General features: G+C 41.3%; 1 protein-coding gene across 2 annotated transcripts in view; it reads left to right on the forward strand.

The window, feature by feature from the left end:
- Window positions 1-15,528, forward strand: part of LOC111095638 — a 54,131-nt gene extending 38,603 nt beyond the window's left edge. For both annotated transcript variants that reach the window (XM_038535304.1, XM_038535303.1), the window contains one exon: window positions 13,985-15,528. In XM_038535304.1, the coding sequence (XP_038391232.1) occupies window positions 13,985-14,449 (465 nt within the window). In that variant the 3' untranslated portion in view covers window positions 14,450-15,528. The remainder of the gene's footprint in view (window positions 1-13,984) is intronic.
- Window positions 15,529-16,036: the final 508 nt, after the last annotated feature.

A 16,036-nucleotide genomic window follows, 5' to 3' on the forward strand; every position in this document is an offset into this window, starting at 1 on the left:
AGGTATTTGCAGATGACATCCAATAAAGGGTCAGTATCCAAAACATATAAAGAACTTGTACAACTCAACATTCAGAAAAGCAGATAGTTCGACTAAAAAATGGGCAGAGGCAGGAATAGACATTTCTCCAAAGAAGACATCTGATGGTCAACAGACACTTGAAAAGATGTTCAACATCACTCATCATCAGGGAAATGCAAATCAAAACCACAATGAGATATTGCCTCACACCTGTCAGAGATTAAAATCAAAAACACAAGAAACAACAAGTGTTAGGGAGGATGTGGAGAAGAAGCAACCCTTATGCACTGTTGGTAGAAATGCAAACTGGTGCAGCCACTGTGGAGTATGCTCCACAGTATGGAGGTTCCTCAAAAAGTTAAAAATAGAATTACCATATGATCTAGCAATCATACTACTGGGTATTTACCCAAAGAATATGAAAACACTAATTCATAAGGATATGTGCACCCCTATGTTTATTGCAACATTGCTTTCAATAGGCAAATTATGAAAGTAATCCAACTGTCCATCAATAGATGAATGAATGATATGAATAGAAGATATGGTATATGTATATGCAATGGAATATTAGCCATAAAAATGTGAAATCTTGGGGATTACTGGGTGGCTCAGTGGTTTAGCGCCTGCCTTTGGCCCAGGGCGTGATCCTGGAGTCCCGGGATTGAGTCCCACATCGGGCTCTCTGCATGGAGCCTGCTTCTCTCTCTGCCTGTGTCTCTGCCTCTCTCTCTCTCTCTCTCTTTCTCTCTCTCTCTCTCTCTCTGTCTCTCATGAATAAATAAATTAAATCTTTAAAAAAAATGAGAAATCTTGCCATTTGCAGCAACATGGATGGACCTAGAGGGTATTATGCTAAGTGAAATAAGTCAGAGAAAGACAAACATCATATGATTTCACTCATGTGGAATTTAAGAAACAAAGCAACCAAAGAGGAGAAAAGAGACAAACCAAATCCAGATTCTAAACTATAGAGAACAAACAGATGGTTACTAGCGGGGAGAGGGGTGGGCGGGCTGGATGAAACAGGTGAAGGAGATTAAGAACACACTTATCATGATGAACACCATGTATGGAAATGTTGAATCACTATATGGTATATTGGAAACTAATATAACACTGTATGTTAAGTATACTGGAATTATAAATAAGTAAATAAATAAATGCACAAATAAGGTATGTCAAAAAACTTTTAAATTTAGGAGAGTTTTAAATTTACAGAAAAATTACGAATATCGTACAGAGAGTTTCCATATACCTACATCCAATTTTCCCTATTATTAGCATCTTGTATTATTAGTATGATACATTTTTCACAATTTGTCACAATGAACCAATATTGATGTGCTGTTTACAGGCTTCTTTTGAATTTCCCTTTTTTTTTTTTTTTTTACTTAATGTAATTTTCCTGTTCCAAGATTCCATCCAGTATCTCATATTACATTTAGTTGTCCTGTTTCCTTTGGCTCCTCTTGGCTGTGATGGTTTCTCAGATTTTCCTTGTTTTTTATGACCTTGACAGTTTCAATAAATACTAGTCAGTACTGGCTACTAGTCAGTATCTCTTAATCGGGATTTATCTGATGTTTTTCTCATGATTAGACTAGGGCATATTTTCCTTTTTCAGTTACAAACTAGCTAATAAAAAAGGGAATATATTATTAGTACAATATAAATACTTCTGTAGATTATTGTGAGGGTTAAAAGAGTTTGTATGTATGTGTATACATACAAATATTGTTTAGGATATTATTTAGCACTTGGTATACACTGCCTAGATATTATCTATTACTAGTACTGCTATTATGAGGTTAAAAGGTTAAAATAAATGTTTGGATAAAAAAAATGTTATGTAGGACAGTGTGGTAAAGTCAGAAAGATCTATGTTACAATCTCAGCCCTATCACTTGCTAGTTCTGTAATCTGGGGCAAATAACTTTTTAAGCCTCAGTTTTGAAATCTGTAAAATGGGGGTAATAGTACATACTTAATAGGGTGGTCATAAATATTCAAAAGAAAAATGTGTAAAATTTAAATGCTACAATAAATTTTGTGTTGTTTTTAAATTTGATATTGGAAGATCAATTAAATACAATGGGTGGTGAATAATTTGCTTGTTTTTTTTTAAGGTTTATGTATGTATTTATTTATTAGAGAGTGAGAGAGGGAGTGAGTGGGGGGAAGAGCAGAGGGAGAGTCCTCAAGCAGACTTCCCACTGAGCTTGGGGATGGACAGGAGGCTCAGTCTCATGACCCTGAGACCATGACCTGAGCAGAAATCAAGAGTCAGGCACTTAACTGACTGAGCCACCCAGGCACCCCAGCCAAGTTACTGCTTTAAGTTAGCTGTATTTATAAACATCTCAGCCTTTCTAATTGTGATTTATCCATCAAATACTTGTCTGCTAGAGGTGAAATTCTGTGTAACACAAAGTTACATAAAACACAGTGCTTGCTTACAATACAAGAGGAACAGGAATGAAATGGCCCATGAGTGCAGAAGAAGGGGGTATTTCTGGCAGTTGGGGCAGGTTTGTCAGAAATACAGGTGGCTAGAATCTTTATCTTTTCTTCATTATCAGTATTTAGATATATACTGCAGAAAACTTTAAAAAGCATAAACAAGTAGAAGGAAAATATTCAATCTTCATTCTATTTGGGTATAGCTCCTTCCACTGTTTTTAACCATGAATTTTTGCAAAGAATTACTGAGATCATAGGATATATACAATTTAGTGTCCAGTTTTTTTCACCTACTGTATCATAAACATTCTTTTGTGACCCTCAAACTGCTCCTTAAAGTATCATTTAAAATAGTTGCACAATATTTCTGTGTGCAAATAGGAAAGAGGTTTGAGTGTTGTGAAAGAGATGCAAAATAAAAGTGGTTTCAACAAGACAGGAATTTGTTTCTCTGTTGTGGTCTTCTGCACCAGTGGCTCAGAAGCTCAGTCAACTTTATGGCTGTGCTTTGCCATCTCCAGGTGTGGCCCCCATCTGCAGGATCCGAGATGTCTCAACCACATTTATGTGAAAATGAGAAGGAAGGAAAATAAGATAGGGAAGACCTACCCCTAATCTTTAAAGACACAACCCAGAAAGTATGCCTGTCACTTCTGCTCACATCCCCTTGACTAGACTAGTCATGTGGCTCCAACTAGCTACAAGGAAGGATGGGAAATGTATTTATTCTAGGTGACTATCTGTCTACTAAGACCAGTGTTTCTACTTCTTTAGTTTCTCTTTCTTTAGGAGAAGGGAGATATTGAGGGTCAACTAGCAGTTTCTGTCACACTTTGTATGGCCATATACTGCTTCTAGGAACCACAAGCTATTGCCAGAGACTTTTGACGTTTCCATTTTCTTCTTCTTTTTCAACATTTACTATTATTTATATTAAAATATTTATTTACTCATGAGAGGCACACACAGAGAGGCAGAGATGTAGGCAGAGGAAGAAGCAGGCTCCCTGCAGGGACTCGATTCCAGGACCCCGGGATCACGACTTGAGCCGAAGGTAGACACTCAGCCACTGAGCTACTCAGGTGTCCCGATATTTCCATTTTCTTTTGCTTTAATGGTAAATCTTTAACATTTTGGTACTTACCAAGTGTCAAGTGTTTTAAACATTAATTCATTTAAGCCTCACAATAGTCTTATAGATAAAGGTTAGTTTCCTATTTTAAAATGTGGAAAGTGAAGTTAAGGAATTTGCTCAAGGTTCTATTATTGGTAAGTGGAGTGGCCAGCATTTGAACTTAGGGCCCATATTCTATAGCCACCATTGTAGCCTTCTCATCTTTGACCATGTACTAATGATTTCCTTAAAGAAGATTTCTAAAAGAGGAATTACTGAGTCAATGGCTATGGACATTTTTAAGGCTTTTGATATATTATTCCCAATTATTTTATAGAAAAATTGGACCACCTGGCCATTTCCTCCTATGAAAAGAAAAGATGTCCCCCCAGAATCCAAAAAAACTCTTCCCAACTGGGCACATAAGTCATTGTCCTACTATCTTGCTGGAACTGGCCCCTTTGATCAACTCTTCTCACTCTAGGGCTTGATTTTCCCCTCGCTTTTGCCTTCAAACATGGCGGTCATGCTCATATATGGACAGTGGTTATTTTACAGATGCTTGTACCCTCCACTGTGTCCAGCCAATGGTAAAGGAACTCATTGCACATTTGTTGAATGAACATAGAGACACACAGTCTTGTAGAATGTATGCCCAGTGCCTGGGCGTGGTAGGTGTTCAAAATATTTCTTACATAAATTTACAGGCTCTTCTCATGCTGAAATGAATCTTTCCTTGTTCTGCTACTTCCACAAATGATACCATCATGAGCCTTTTTTTCCATAGCCAAATTTTACAAAATCACAGCAATATGGTTTTCTGTCCTCCTTTCCATCTGCTCCCCAGCTTCGTGCCATCCAGCTCCATCCCAACATCCCCTCCCAAATGCCCTTTCCAAGGAGAGTTCTTAGAATCTGTATGTCAGTGACAAGTGAAGGTAGCACTGTGTGTTTAATCTATCACTATATCCCCACTGCTTAGAGTAGATCTCCAGTAAATATTTATTAGATGAAGGAATATATCTAATTGCTGCTTCTTAATTATAAAATTATGAAATCATTGATCCAGCAGGAGTTCAGCAACCCAAAACATAGTATAGGGATATACTATATTAGAAATTGCTTCAGGAAAAACCACAGGTTAGCACGCCTGGGTGGCTAAGTGGTTGAGCATCTGCCTTTGGCTCAGGTTGTGATCCTAGGGTCCTGGGGTCCTATCAGGATCCATATCAGGCTCCCTGTGGGAGCCCCCTCTGCCTATGTCTCTGCCTCTCTCTGTATGTCTCTCATGAATAAATAAATAAAATCTTAAAAAGAAAAAGGTCAGGTAATAATGATAAACATCTTTCAAAACATAGTGGTGAGAGATGAATAAAAAAAAATGGTGTTTGGTGATGTTGGGAATCTACCCCTTCTACTGGCCTGGCTTCATATCAGGTTTGTGTTAGTCAGCAATTCCACTTTGACATTTCTCTCCAATTGCTGTTATCTCTCTTCTGGGGGTCCTCTCCTACCCTGTGGTCTCCTTTTTCTTCCACCCTTCAGCCACTTTAGTATTCTCATCTTTAATTTCTGTTAAGAACTCCCTGAGTGCCCCCATAGCTTTCTCATGGTATGTCCCTTTTGGCACTATAACTTGTATTAATTAAAGTGGTTTCATAATGTGTTTTTGTTTCTTTGGTTTTACTTTGAATTTCCTGAGGACAGGAACTACATCTCACTTATTTATCTTTGTTTCTCTCAGGTGTGGTGCTCATGGAATAGGTATTCAGCAAATATTTCTTTACTTGAAATCCCCTCTGGTTGCTAGTAGAAGTCCATGGCAATCCCTCCTCTCCAACCATACTCTTTTTGCACCACCTCTCCACTCCCCACTCTTCACTATCAACCAACCACATTTTGAGCTCAAAGATAACTCAAAGAATAAGACTTTCTGCCCTGATGGCCATGTCCTGTCATCTGTGCTGTCCAACACGATAGCCACTAGCCACATGTGGCTATTGAATGCTCAGAATGTGGCTAGTGTAACTGAAGAACTGAATTTTGAATTTCATTTAATTTTAAGTAAGATCAGCTAATGAATTTAAATGATTGACTTAAAAAATGTATTTAATTAATTTAAATTGTATTTAAATTAATTTAAATTAAAATAGCCACAACCGTACCTACTAGATAGCACAGTTCTCTAAACATGGAACAAACGAACTCCTAAATCTGAAGCTCAGACTGGAGAACAGGCTTTTGCAAGAATTCAGCAGGAGTGCATTCCTGAGCCCAGAAATGAGAGCTGATGGAAAGCTGTACAATTCATTTCCAAGCAGGTCATTGCTCACGTTTGTTCTTAGGTTGTCTTGAGCAAGTCATCGTGCCATCAATCCATGACTACACGTGTAGACATCGCCTGTTGTATATAGGGTGGCAGCTCCATTGAAATAGCGTTATGTCTATAGGATAAAATGGGGGAGATGTCTAAGAGGCCTGTTATTGAATTGCCCTAAAATCTCTTCAAAGGCATCGAGACACTAACTGGAAAAAATTATTTTTCCCTCCTCTTCATTTCTGTCAAATTTAATTTTTTTGTTTTCTTTTCCTGGAACTCTAGTAGCTGTCAAGCATGTATTGCTGGGAGCCAAATTTGCCATTTTATCTTCGTCATTTGAAGAACTTTGATTTTTCTTTCTAGGGGTAATGCATTTCCACTTAGAGGACAGCTAAGTGAAAATGCACTCCTGAAACAAGATTTGTTCTGCTGGCTTCTTTCAATTTGTCAAAAGGACAAAAATCTCACCAGCCTCACTCTGTAATAATGCCCTGAAATTACTTAGCATCATCTTCCACCTACTTTTCTTATCTCTATTATCTCATATGTGTGGCAGAGAAGAAGAAAACGAACACTTTTCGAATTTAATGTTCTGTGTATCTGTGTATTGCCAAAGCTAATTGTTTTAAACAAGGTGTCTTATCACTGATTAAAATAACAGTGCCTAAGAGTATAAAAGAAACAATAGTAGAATTTCCCAAGTCTTTTTCATAACAGAATCCCATACTTAACTCATGTCTACACACTGATTTAAATTTTTTAAAAATTTTTAAAAAAATTTTATTAATAATAAAGTTTTTATTCAAATTTAATTTTATTTAAATCTAATTGCCAAAATATAGTATAATATCCAGTGCTCATCACAACATGTGCCCTCCTTAGGGCCCATCACCTAGTTACCCCATTCCCCCCTACCTGTCTCTCCTTCTGCAACCCTTTGTTTTTTTCCCAGTTAGGAGTCTCTCATGGTTTGTCTTCCTCTCTAGTTTTTTCCTACTGAGATTCCCCCCTTCACTTTTGATCCTTTTCATTGTTTTTTATATTCCACACATGAGTGAAACTGTATGATAATTGTCCTTCTCCAATTGACTTATTTCATTCAGCATAATACACTCCAGTTCCATCCATGTCTATGTAAATGGGATGTATTTGTCCTTTCTGATGGTTGAGTAATATTCCATTGTATATATATACCACAGCTTCCTTTTTTAAAAAAAGATTTTTAATTGTTCATGAGAGACACACAGAGAAGCAGAGACATAGAGGAAAAAGCAGGCTCCCTTCAGGGAGCCTGATGCAGGGCTCAATCCTAGGACCCTGGGATCATGACCTGAGCCAAAGGCAGACATTCAACCACTGAGCCACCCAAGGGCCCCTATACGATATCTTCTTTATCCATGCATCTGTTGAAGGACATTCTGGCTCTTTCCACAGTTTGACTATTGTGGACATTGCTGCTATGAACATTGGAGTGCAGGTATCCCATTGTTTCACTACATCTCTATCTTTGGGGTATTTACCCAAGTAGTGCCATTGCTAGATTGTGGGGTAGCTCTGTTTTTAACTTCTTGAGGAACCTCCACACTGTCTTCCAGTGTGGCTGCACCAGGTTGCATTCCCACTAATACACTAATACTGCAAAAGGGTTCCCCTTTCTCCACATCCTTGCCAATATTTGTTGTTTCCTGTCTTGTTAATTTTAGCCATTCTCACTGGTATAAAGTGGTATCTCATTGTGGTTTTGATTTGTATTTCCCTGCTGACAAGTGATATGTAATATTTTTTCATGTGCTTGTTGGCCACACTGACACCGATTTCTAAGACACAAGTCCTGAGTTAAGCCATGATTATCCTTCAAAATATAAATATGAAAGGCATATCTATTAATGAAATTTTCTGAGGTTCCTCCATGCTCTATCCAGTTAGGGAGAGAGGATTTTTCCTCCCAAAATCCTCATTTGCAGAGAAACTGAGACCACCAATCACGTAAAGATTTTTGCTTTTTCAACCCAACTGGGTTTGAGCAATGTTGAATATCCAACATAATTTTTAAGGCTCCTAAGTCCCAGTACCATCTTCAAAGCACAGAAGGCATTCCTCTTGAGGCTAGCCATTTGCTCCCAACACAGACCTGATGTGTCTTCACAAGGTAGGTCAAGTAGAAAAAGAAGGATAGGATGACCTCATTCTTGCCCTGTGGCCAACATTTTCGGTTCTCCAGGTTCTTCCTCCTTGCCTCACCCTTCATCGCTATCATGGGCAGATTCATCAAGACAATGCTGTTGCTGGGTAGCTCTAGTGCACTGTCCCTCAGGAGGGTCTCCTGGAGGTCCTACTATGTTCTGGGCCCTTTTTAGAGCTGGTCTTCAGTCGTCATGTCAACGCTGAAAGCCAGTGGTGTTTCTACTTCACACAGAAGGAAACTGAAGCTTATTGAGGTGCAGTGAGTTGTCCATGATCCAGCTGAAAAAAGGTGACAAGGGCTACCTCAGTAGTCTTGTCCTTTGATCCTAAAGCGCCATACTATCCTGCTTTACTGTAGAGAATAACAGTTCATTTCATGACTGTGGAGCCTGGGCCTCATGGAGCTTCCCATTCTGTTAGAGAAGAAGAGCCTTAAAATGGAAAACCTCTCATGGGAAGAAACCTGGTCTAGGTATCTATGGCAGGCTGAGTCATGGTCACTCAGGGAGGTCCATGTCCAATCCCTGCAGCCTACAAATATGTCACCTGACATGGTAGAAGGAACCTTGTTAACGATCTTTAGATGAGGAAATTATGCTGGATTGTCTGGGTAGACCCAGTGTAATCACAAGTGTCCTTCCAAGAGGGAGGCAAGATTAGAGTGAGCAGGAGGAGATGTGACAACAGAAGTAAGAGGTTGGACAATGCAGAAAGGGGCCACCAGCCAGGGAATGTGGATGGCATCTGGAAACTGAAAAAAGCAAGAACATAGGTTCTGTCTAGCAGCCCCTAGAAGAAATGTAGCCCAGTTAGCACCTTGATTTTAGACTTTTCACCTCTAGAACTGTAAGATAATACATTTGTATTGTTTTATGCCATTAAGTTCATGGTAGGTCGTTGCAGCAGCAAGAGGAAAATAATATAGCTTATTAACAAAGAGAAAACAGGGCAGCCCCAGTGGCTCAACGGTTTAGCGCCGCCTTCAGCCCAGGGCCTGATCCTGGAGACCCAGGATTGAGTCCCACATCAGGCTCCCTGCATGGAGCCTGCTTCTCCCTCTGCCTGTGTCTCCGCCTCTCTCTCTCTCTCTCTCTCTCTCTCTCTCTCTCTCTCCTCTCTGTGTTTCTCATAAATAAATGAATAAAATCTTAAAAAAAAAAAGACAAAGAGAAAACAACCACCCAAAGATCGGGTTGACTGTCTGCTGTCCCCATTCATTGGAGCCAGTAATTGCTCCCCTTGCCCTTTCTTTTCTGCATAACACTCAGATGGGCGGGGGGACCTCTTGCATCCAAAGAACCATAAAGTTCTCAATTTTTAAAAAAGTCATTGAATTTTTTGTTTTGTATATGTTTGTATTATATATATACACACACACACACATATATGTATACAAATATATACACACCAAATCAACTGCAGTGCTGAAAGACCTAGGAGGTGGTATAAAATTAAGAGTTTGGTTTCTGTGATTTCATAAAGGAAAATGGGGTCTTCCACAATATCATGTGTCTTACATGTGCAGGCTGGGAGGAGCTTACAGTGATAGGTAACTGACAAGCAAGGGTCATAGAGGTAGAATATCAAAATTCCATAAATATTGTGAGTGCCTGATTCAAGGAAATTATATTCTATCTAGAGTAAAATGACCTTTTAGCTATACTGGTTCTTGACCTAGAGAAGGTTCTTCTCAAGGGACATTTAGAAATGTGTGAAGGCATTTTTGGTTACCATAACAACAGGGATGGGAGGGTGGGAGATGGAGACTGGGAGTGGAGAAAGTCCAGGGGTGGGGGCACAACCAACATTTAGTGTCAGGAATCCCGGATGCCTGATGCCTGTAGTTCTCAGGGCAGTCTCTGATAAACTGTCTCACCGAAAATGACAATAGCATGTCTACAGAGAGACACTGAAAGGGGAAGGGGATAGTACTCCAACAGGTGCTAACACTGGCCATTTGGAATTCATCAAATTAAAGATGATGCCATTGAATTGAATGTTGGTTTTGCTGTCACCCTGCCTTCAGACACTGGACAGGAAAGACACTGAGAGTCATCTGGCCTTTCTCTATCTCTCCTGTGGTTGCATTACTGTGCAGTCACGAAGGCTGGACTTCACTCCTTTACCCACTTGGCCATGATCACTACCACCATCATCAACCACCTGGTGAGGGAGTATCTTCTGCAGGCAGAGACTACTCTGCCTTTGAAATCACAAGCAGTTTGGGAGGCTGGAACTACATGAAAATCTAAAGAAGAAGTGTGGTTAAGACCAAAGACTCTAGAATCACATCATTTTAGTTGGAATTCCAACTTCACCGTTTGTTAATTTTGTGACCTTGGGAAAGTTATTTGACCTAGTTTTCTCATTTGTAGAATGGGAGTAATGATAATCATTATCTTACAGAGTTTTAATAAAGATTAGAAGAGATGATGTATATAGAGAGCTCAGCACATAACAAGCACTCACTAAATGTTGGCTATCATTATAAAGGAGGCAAATTTGGGATCCCTGGGTGGCTCAGCCGTTTAGTGCCTGCCTTTGGCCCAAGGCGATCCTGGAGTCCCCGGATCGAGTCCCATGTCGGGCTCCCTGCATGGGGCCTGCTTCTCCCTCTGCCTGTGTCTCTGCCTCTCTCTCTCTCTCTCTATCATGAATAAATAAATTAAAAAAAATAAAACAAAGGAGGCAAGTTTGGCTGACAGGTTAAGAGTATTCTTGCTGGACCCACACTGTTGAATTAACAATGTTAGTTCCAGGGGGCACCTGGGTGGCTCAGTTGGTTAAGTGTCTGACTTTTGATTTCAGCTCAGGTCATGATCTCAGGGTCATGAGATTGAGCCCTACATAGGGCTCAGCAGGGATCTACTTGAGGATTCTCTCTTCCTCTGCCCCTCCCCACCAAACAAACACATTATTAGTCCTACAGCTTGTGGCCTTGGGAAACCTATTTAAACTCCCCACACCTCATTTTCCTCATCAGTAAAATGGGGAATAATAGCCTCTTTTTCAGAGGGCCTATATGACTTGATTTTAACCATGTAAATCTCTTAGAACAATGCCTGGCACCCAGTAAGCTCTCCATAAATCTTTGCTATTATTTTAATGGAATAAGGCAGGCAAGCAATGATAGGAAGGAAATAGGAATTTAGGTTTTAAAGGACAATTAGTGAGTGCCTTATATAAAATGATGAAAGGGGCAAGAGAACCAATTTTTTTGAATGCTTAATGAGTGCCTGGAACTTAACATCAAAGGAGTTGTTTTGAGCGTTGAATAAAATAAGACACTGCCATGCCCATGGTGGGGGGTAGGTGGGGGCTTGATTTCTTATCCCAATTTTGCAGCCAAGGCTTATAGAGTTTTACCCAGGATCTCATGATGGGCAATGGACCTTGGTTCTGTTTGTCTCTCAGTCTCTGTTGTTTCCCTCCTCCCTGCTGTGTCCAGCTACAAGAAAGAAAGTGATGCAGGTGTGTATGTGTGTGTGGCTGCAGTTAGGATTGTTAACTGGTTCCCAGGTTAAGGCTTTCAAGTTCAAGATACTGAGGTGCCGGCCTCGTGATGACCACCAGATGTCAGTGCTAACAAGGAATTTCTCCCCTTCGTTCTGGGTCCGGAGCTAAGGGCTAGAGTAGACTTAATTCTTCATTTGGCAAGAAGCACCATCAGATACGTCTCTCTAACAGAAATTTAACCTGGTTGTGAAATCCATCTTTAAGTTCATCCACGTGTTGAGTGATTTTGGAGAACTGGGTCAGAGGAACATGTATTAGCAGAGCCCAGAACTGAATTTGGAAAACGGGTGGTGGTAGGACACCTGGATCTTTAAGATAAAAGTCCAAATCATCACTTCCTAAGGAAAAATTTATATTTGGAAAATAAAAGTTCCTTGAGAGGGGTCAGCTGTGGAAGCCAAAAGACACTTAAAACCTTGAGTTTATGAGATAAAAAGTTTCAATTGGTTATTGATTAGCCAAGTCTTAGAAATGTAGCTTTGAACTTTTAAATCATGAAATGTAATTATGTAGGATGCAAGCCTATACACACATACACGATTAAAATAAAAATTTCCTGAAACAACCCGAGTGAGGCACTCTGATATTTTCTATTCTCTTCTATTCTTTCACTAAAAAATGCTAGTTGGGACCCACCAAACTGATGACTCACAGTTTGAAAAACCAGTGACCTAGGAGATTATCTCCCAGTATGTCTCAGATGAAGCCCTGGGCTTGCAATGCTCCATCAGAGTTAATTTCTGAGCTTGGAATGTTCTAAGGGAGAAAGCCACTGCTTTGGATATGGGCTCAGACGCCAACTGCAACTTTGCTTTAAGTTACGTATTTGCTGGAGTGCCTAGGGGGCTCAGTTGGTTAAGCCTCTGACTCTTGATTTTGGCTCAGATCCTGATCTCAGGGTTGTGAGCTCCAGCCCCATGACAGGCTCTGCCCTGAGTGTGGGGTCTGCTTAAGATTTTCTCTCTCTCCCTCTCCTTCTACCCCTCTCAATCATCTCTCTCTCTCTCTCTAAAAAAAAAAAAAAGTTATTTATTTGCTGAAAGCTCACCTTTCTTGTATATAAATGGATGTAATAATGGTGTCTCACAGGACTGTTGTGAGGTGCCTGGTACATAACAGGTTTCCAACACACACCTTCCTCTTCTGTACTTGCAGGGTTTTACATTCTATGTGGTTAGAGAACTTTGTGGTTAAGCTAAATGAGGGTATTCTGGTGTGGAAGGGGGATTAATGCTAAGAGCAGTGATTTAGCGATAGAGATGAGTTCAGGCATAATTGCATTCAGAGGCAGAGTGAGGGAAGCCTCTTGGAGGTTTGGGGAGAGGAAGAAATGTCCACCTTACAATGATGCGTTCACTGGAATTCCTCTATCTGACCCTCTTTTAGTACTTACTATGTGGATATTATTACTCATTTAATGATTTTCCCTGCTAGGAAGTGTGCTTGACTGGTAAACAGTAGGTGCCCAAAATGTTGCTGAATTACTGCACAATTATGAATGGGCATGGGACTACAGGTCAGAAATCTCATGTGGAGAATATTTTTTTTAAAGATCTTATTTATTTATTTATGAGAGACACACAGACAGAGAGAGGCAGAGACATAGGCAGAAGGAGAAGCAGGCTCCCTGTGGGAGCCCGATGCGGTACTCGATCCCAGGACCCCGGGATCATGCCCTGAGCCAAAGGCAGAGGCGCCCCATCATGTGGAGAATTTTATCCATGAATCCCTGTGAGGCACTGAGGGAGGAGCTGGAAAGACTGAATTTTTAATTTTCAGGGTACCAAATACTCATCACTAGGGTGCTGTGATTTGTTTAATAATGGAGCTGCTCAGATAGGTTTTTTAAACCTTCCTCAGACTGAGGAAGAGACACAGAACCCCCGGCATAAGAATCCATTGACATTGTTTTCTCGTGATGTGTTTCTATCTCTCCTCCCCCACTGGACTGCAAATTCCTTGAATCTGCTTTATGATGACGCCTATTGTTTGGTGAGCACCTGCTCCGTGAGTGCGGGATCACCTGCCCTCACAGCTACTACAGCAAGGTAGATGTTATAGCTCCATTTCACAGAGGACAGGGGTGACGCTCAGAGAAGGTATAAAACTTCCCCAAGGTCACACAGTTAGGAAATAACAGTGCCAGGATTTAAACTTACTCCCCCCCCTTTTTTTTTAATTGGAGTTCAATTTGCCAACATATAGCATAACACAAACTTAGTCCTGTGAGGACCGAGGTGTGGCGCGTATCCACAGCACTCTCAGCACCTCCCTCCTTCGTGGCCTCAACATGCTTGCACTCAATATATACGGATTGATGGTTGGTCAGTTGATAGACTGAGAATTTGTGATCTGATTCTCCACAGACAAGTGGGAGCCTGAACTGCCAAGTCCAGGTAGGGAGAGAGCATTCCAGGATCCTGATCCTGGCCTGTGGGGCATTGCTTCGGAGCACAGAGAAACACCGAGATTGCATGCAATCCAGGGAGGGCAGAGGATTAAAGAGGATTAAAGAGAAGGAAGACGATGATGTGGACAAATCATCCGAGCCTCCGGAACAGAGCCCCAGACTCCTGCGGATTCCTGCCTGGATGGGAAGGAGCAGAGACCGAAGCTTCTGGCTCCAACGACGGGCTTGTGTTACAACCCAATCCTATTGTCCTGACTCCATTCCAGCTATAGAGCAGTTTCACAAAACTTCAGAGCTGGAAAAGACTTCGGAGATTATTTGCTGCCATCCTGTGGCAGGATCCTCTCTCTGTGTCTCTCTGTCTGTCTGTCTCTCTTTTCACATAAAGCCACCCTACACGCACTGTGTGAAACAAAAGTAATAATAACATCAGTACCAACAGTAGCCAAAGGTGATAGTAAAACTACGTTAGCATTGCTGAAGCACGGATGCTGGCCAATCAGAAGTGACACAGGAGTGCACAGCGGGTCTGGCTGTCCCCGTGCACGGGTTCTCAGCCGCAGCCTACGGACCATGTGTCGTGCTGGCCATCAGCTAAGCATTGCCTAATTAAATACCCATAAAGCCCTACAGGGCTGATGATACTCTACCAGAGGAGACCTTAGGTTTAGAGGAGTGGTATTACTGCCCCAAGGATCCCCGATACCTAAGTGGGGGTGTGTGGCCTGCACTGGCAGCTCCTGATGGCAAAGCTCATGCTCGGGCTTAGCCACTCTGGGGTGACTCGCTGTCTCATAAGCGCGTAGCTGGGGCAAGGCAGGAGCAAGGGGGCATCCGCTTGGACTGTGGGAGTTTGAGACGGGTGGGAAGGGAGCCTTTGCTGTTCTGGGATGACTCCTTGATTTCTTCCAACAGGGGCCTCTGAGAGATGGTATTGCCATCCTGGGCTCTGATTTCCATTAGGGCAGGAAACACCTAGTTAATGGTAACCTCTTTCCAATGTCAAAGTTTTCCTTGCTTTTGGGGGCAGGGGGAGTAGATATGGGAAACATTTCCATTATTTTTACTTCAAGGCTTCTCTCCACTTCCTAAAGGGCTCTTGCCTGAGGGAAATCTCTGGACTTGACTCAGGTTCTCCCCACAGGGGCAAGGAGCCACAAGGCGGGCTCCTTTATGGTGTCCGAGCTCTCTAACTCCTCAGCTTTTTCTCCAAAGCACAGTTCCTTAGTCTTTCTCCCACGGGGTCTCATGGGGCCTCTAAAGTACAGTGAAGAGGTCCAGGGTGACCTGGCAGTGTGACCTGGGGCAAGTCCCAACCTCATGAGAAAGACAAATGGAGAAAATAGAGGATAAAATGGAAGAAAAACCGAGGCCAGACACAAAGGCCCAAAGAAGTTGTAATTTCATAAATGAATAAATCTCAGAGAGAGAAATAAGGATTTCTTAAGTAGCAGTAAAAAAAAAAAAAAAAAATCAGTCTTTGAAGAGACACTGGAAAAATCCATCAAATGATAAAGAACCCAAGTGAGGACTTCCCTGCCCCCAGGCCTCATTTTTCTGTAATAATAATACTAATGATGATGATGATTACCTAATATTTTGATGGGAAAAATTGACATGATTTTCTCTTTTGCTTTTCTCAATACATTTCTGTCAATGCAGCCAAGGGTCCTCATCTGCCTTAAGAAATTAGGGAAATTACTACGGAAAGAAATTGATAGTATTCAGGTTCTGATTTTCAAAATAGGGTCTTATTTCAAGGCAATAGACTTGAGAACAGGCATTATGAAGACAGATTTTCTAAATTCCCCCATTTCCTTTCTTTGCTTATCAAGACCCAGGCCAGTGAACAAGACTGTAGGGTTTTCACTTGGGAGGTTCATTCAGAAAGAGAATTGGGTGCAGAGAGCCCATCTCTTCCATCCATAGAGTGACTGGAAAAAGAAGGGAAGCCACAAGGGCAGGTGTTCCAGAAGCTGAGGATAATCCCCTCTTCACTGCTTTGGGC

This window comes from Canis lupus, chromosome 4, assembly GCF_011100685.1.
Source record: "Canis lupus familiaris isolate Mischka breed German Shepherd chromosome 4, alternate assembly UU_Cfam_GSD_1.0, whole genome shotgun sequence".
Taxonomy (NCBI): domain Eukaryota; kingdom Metazoa; phylum Chordata; class Mammalia; order Carnivora; family Canidae; genus Canis; species Canis lupus.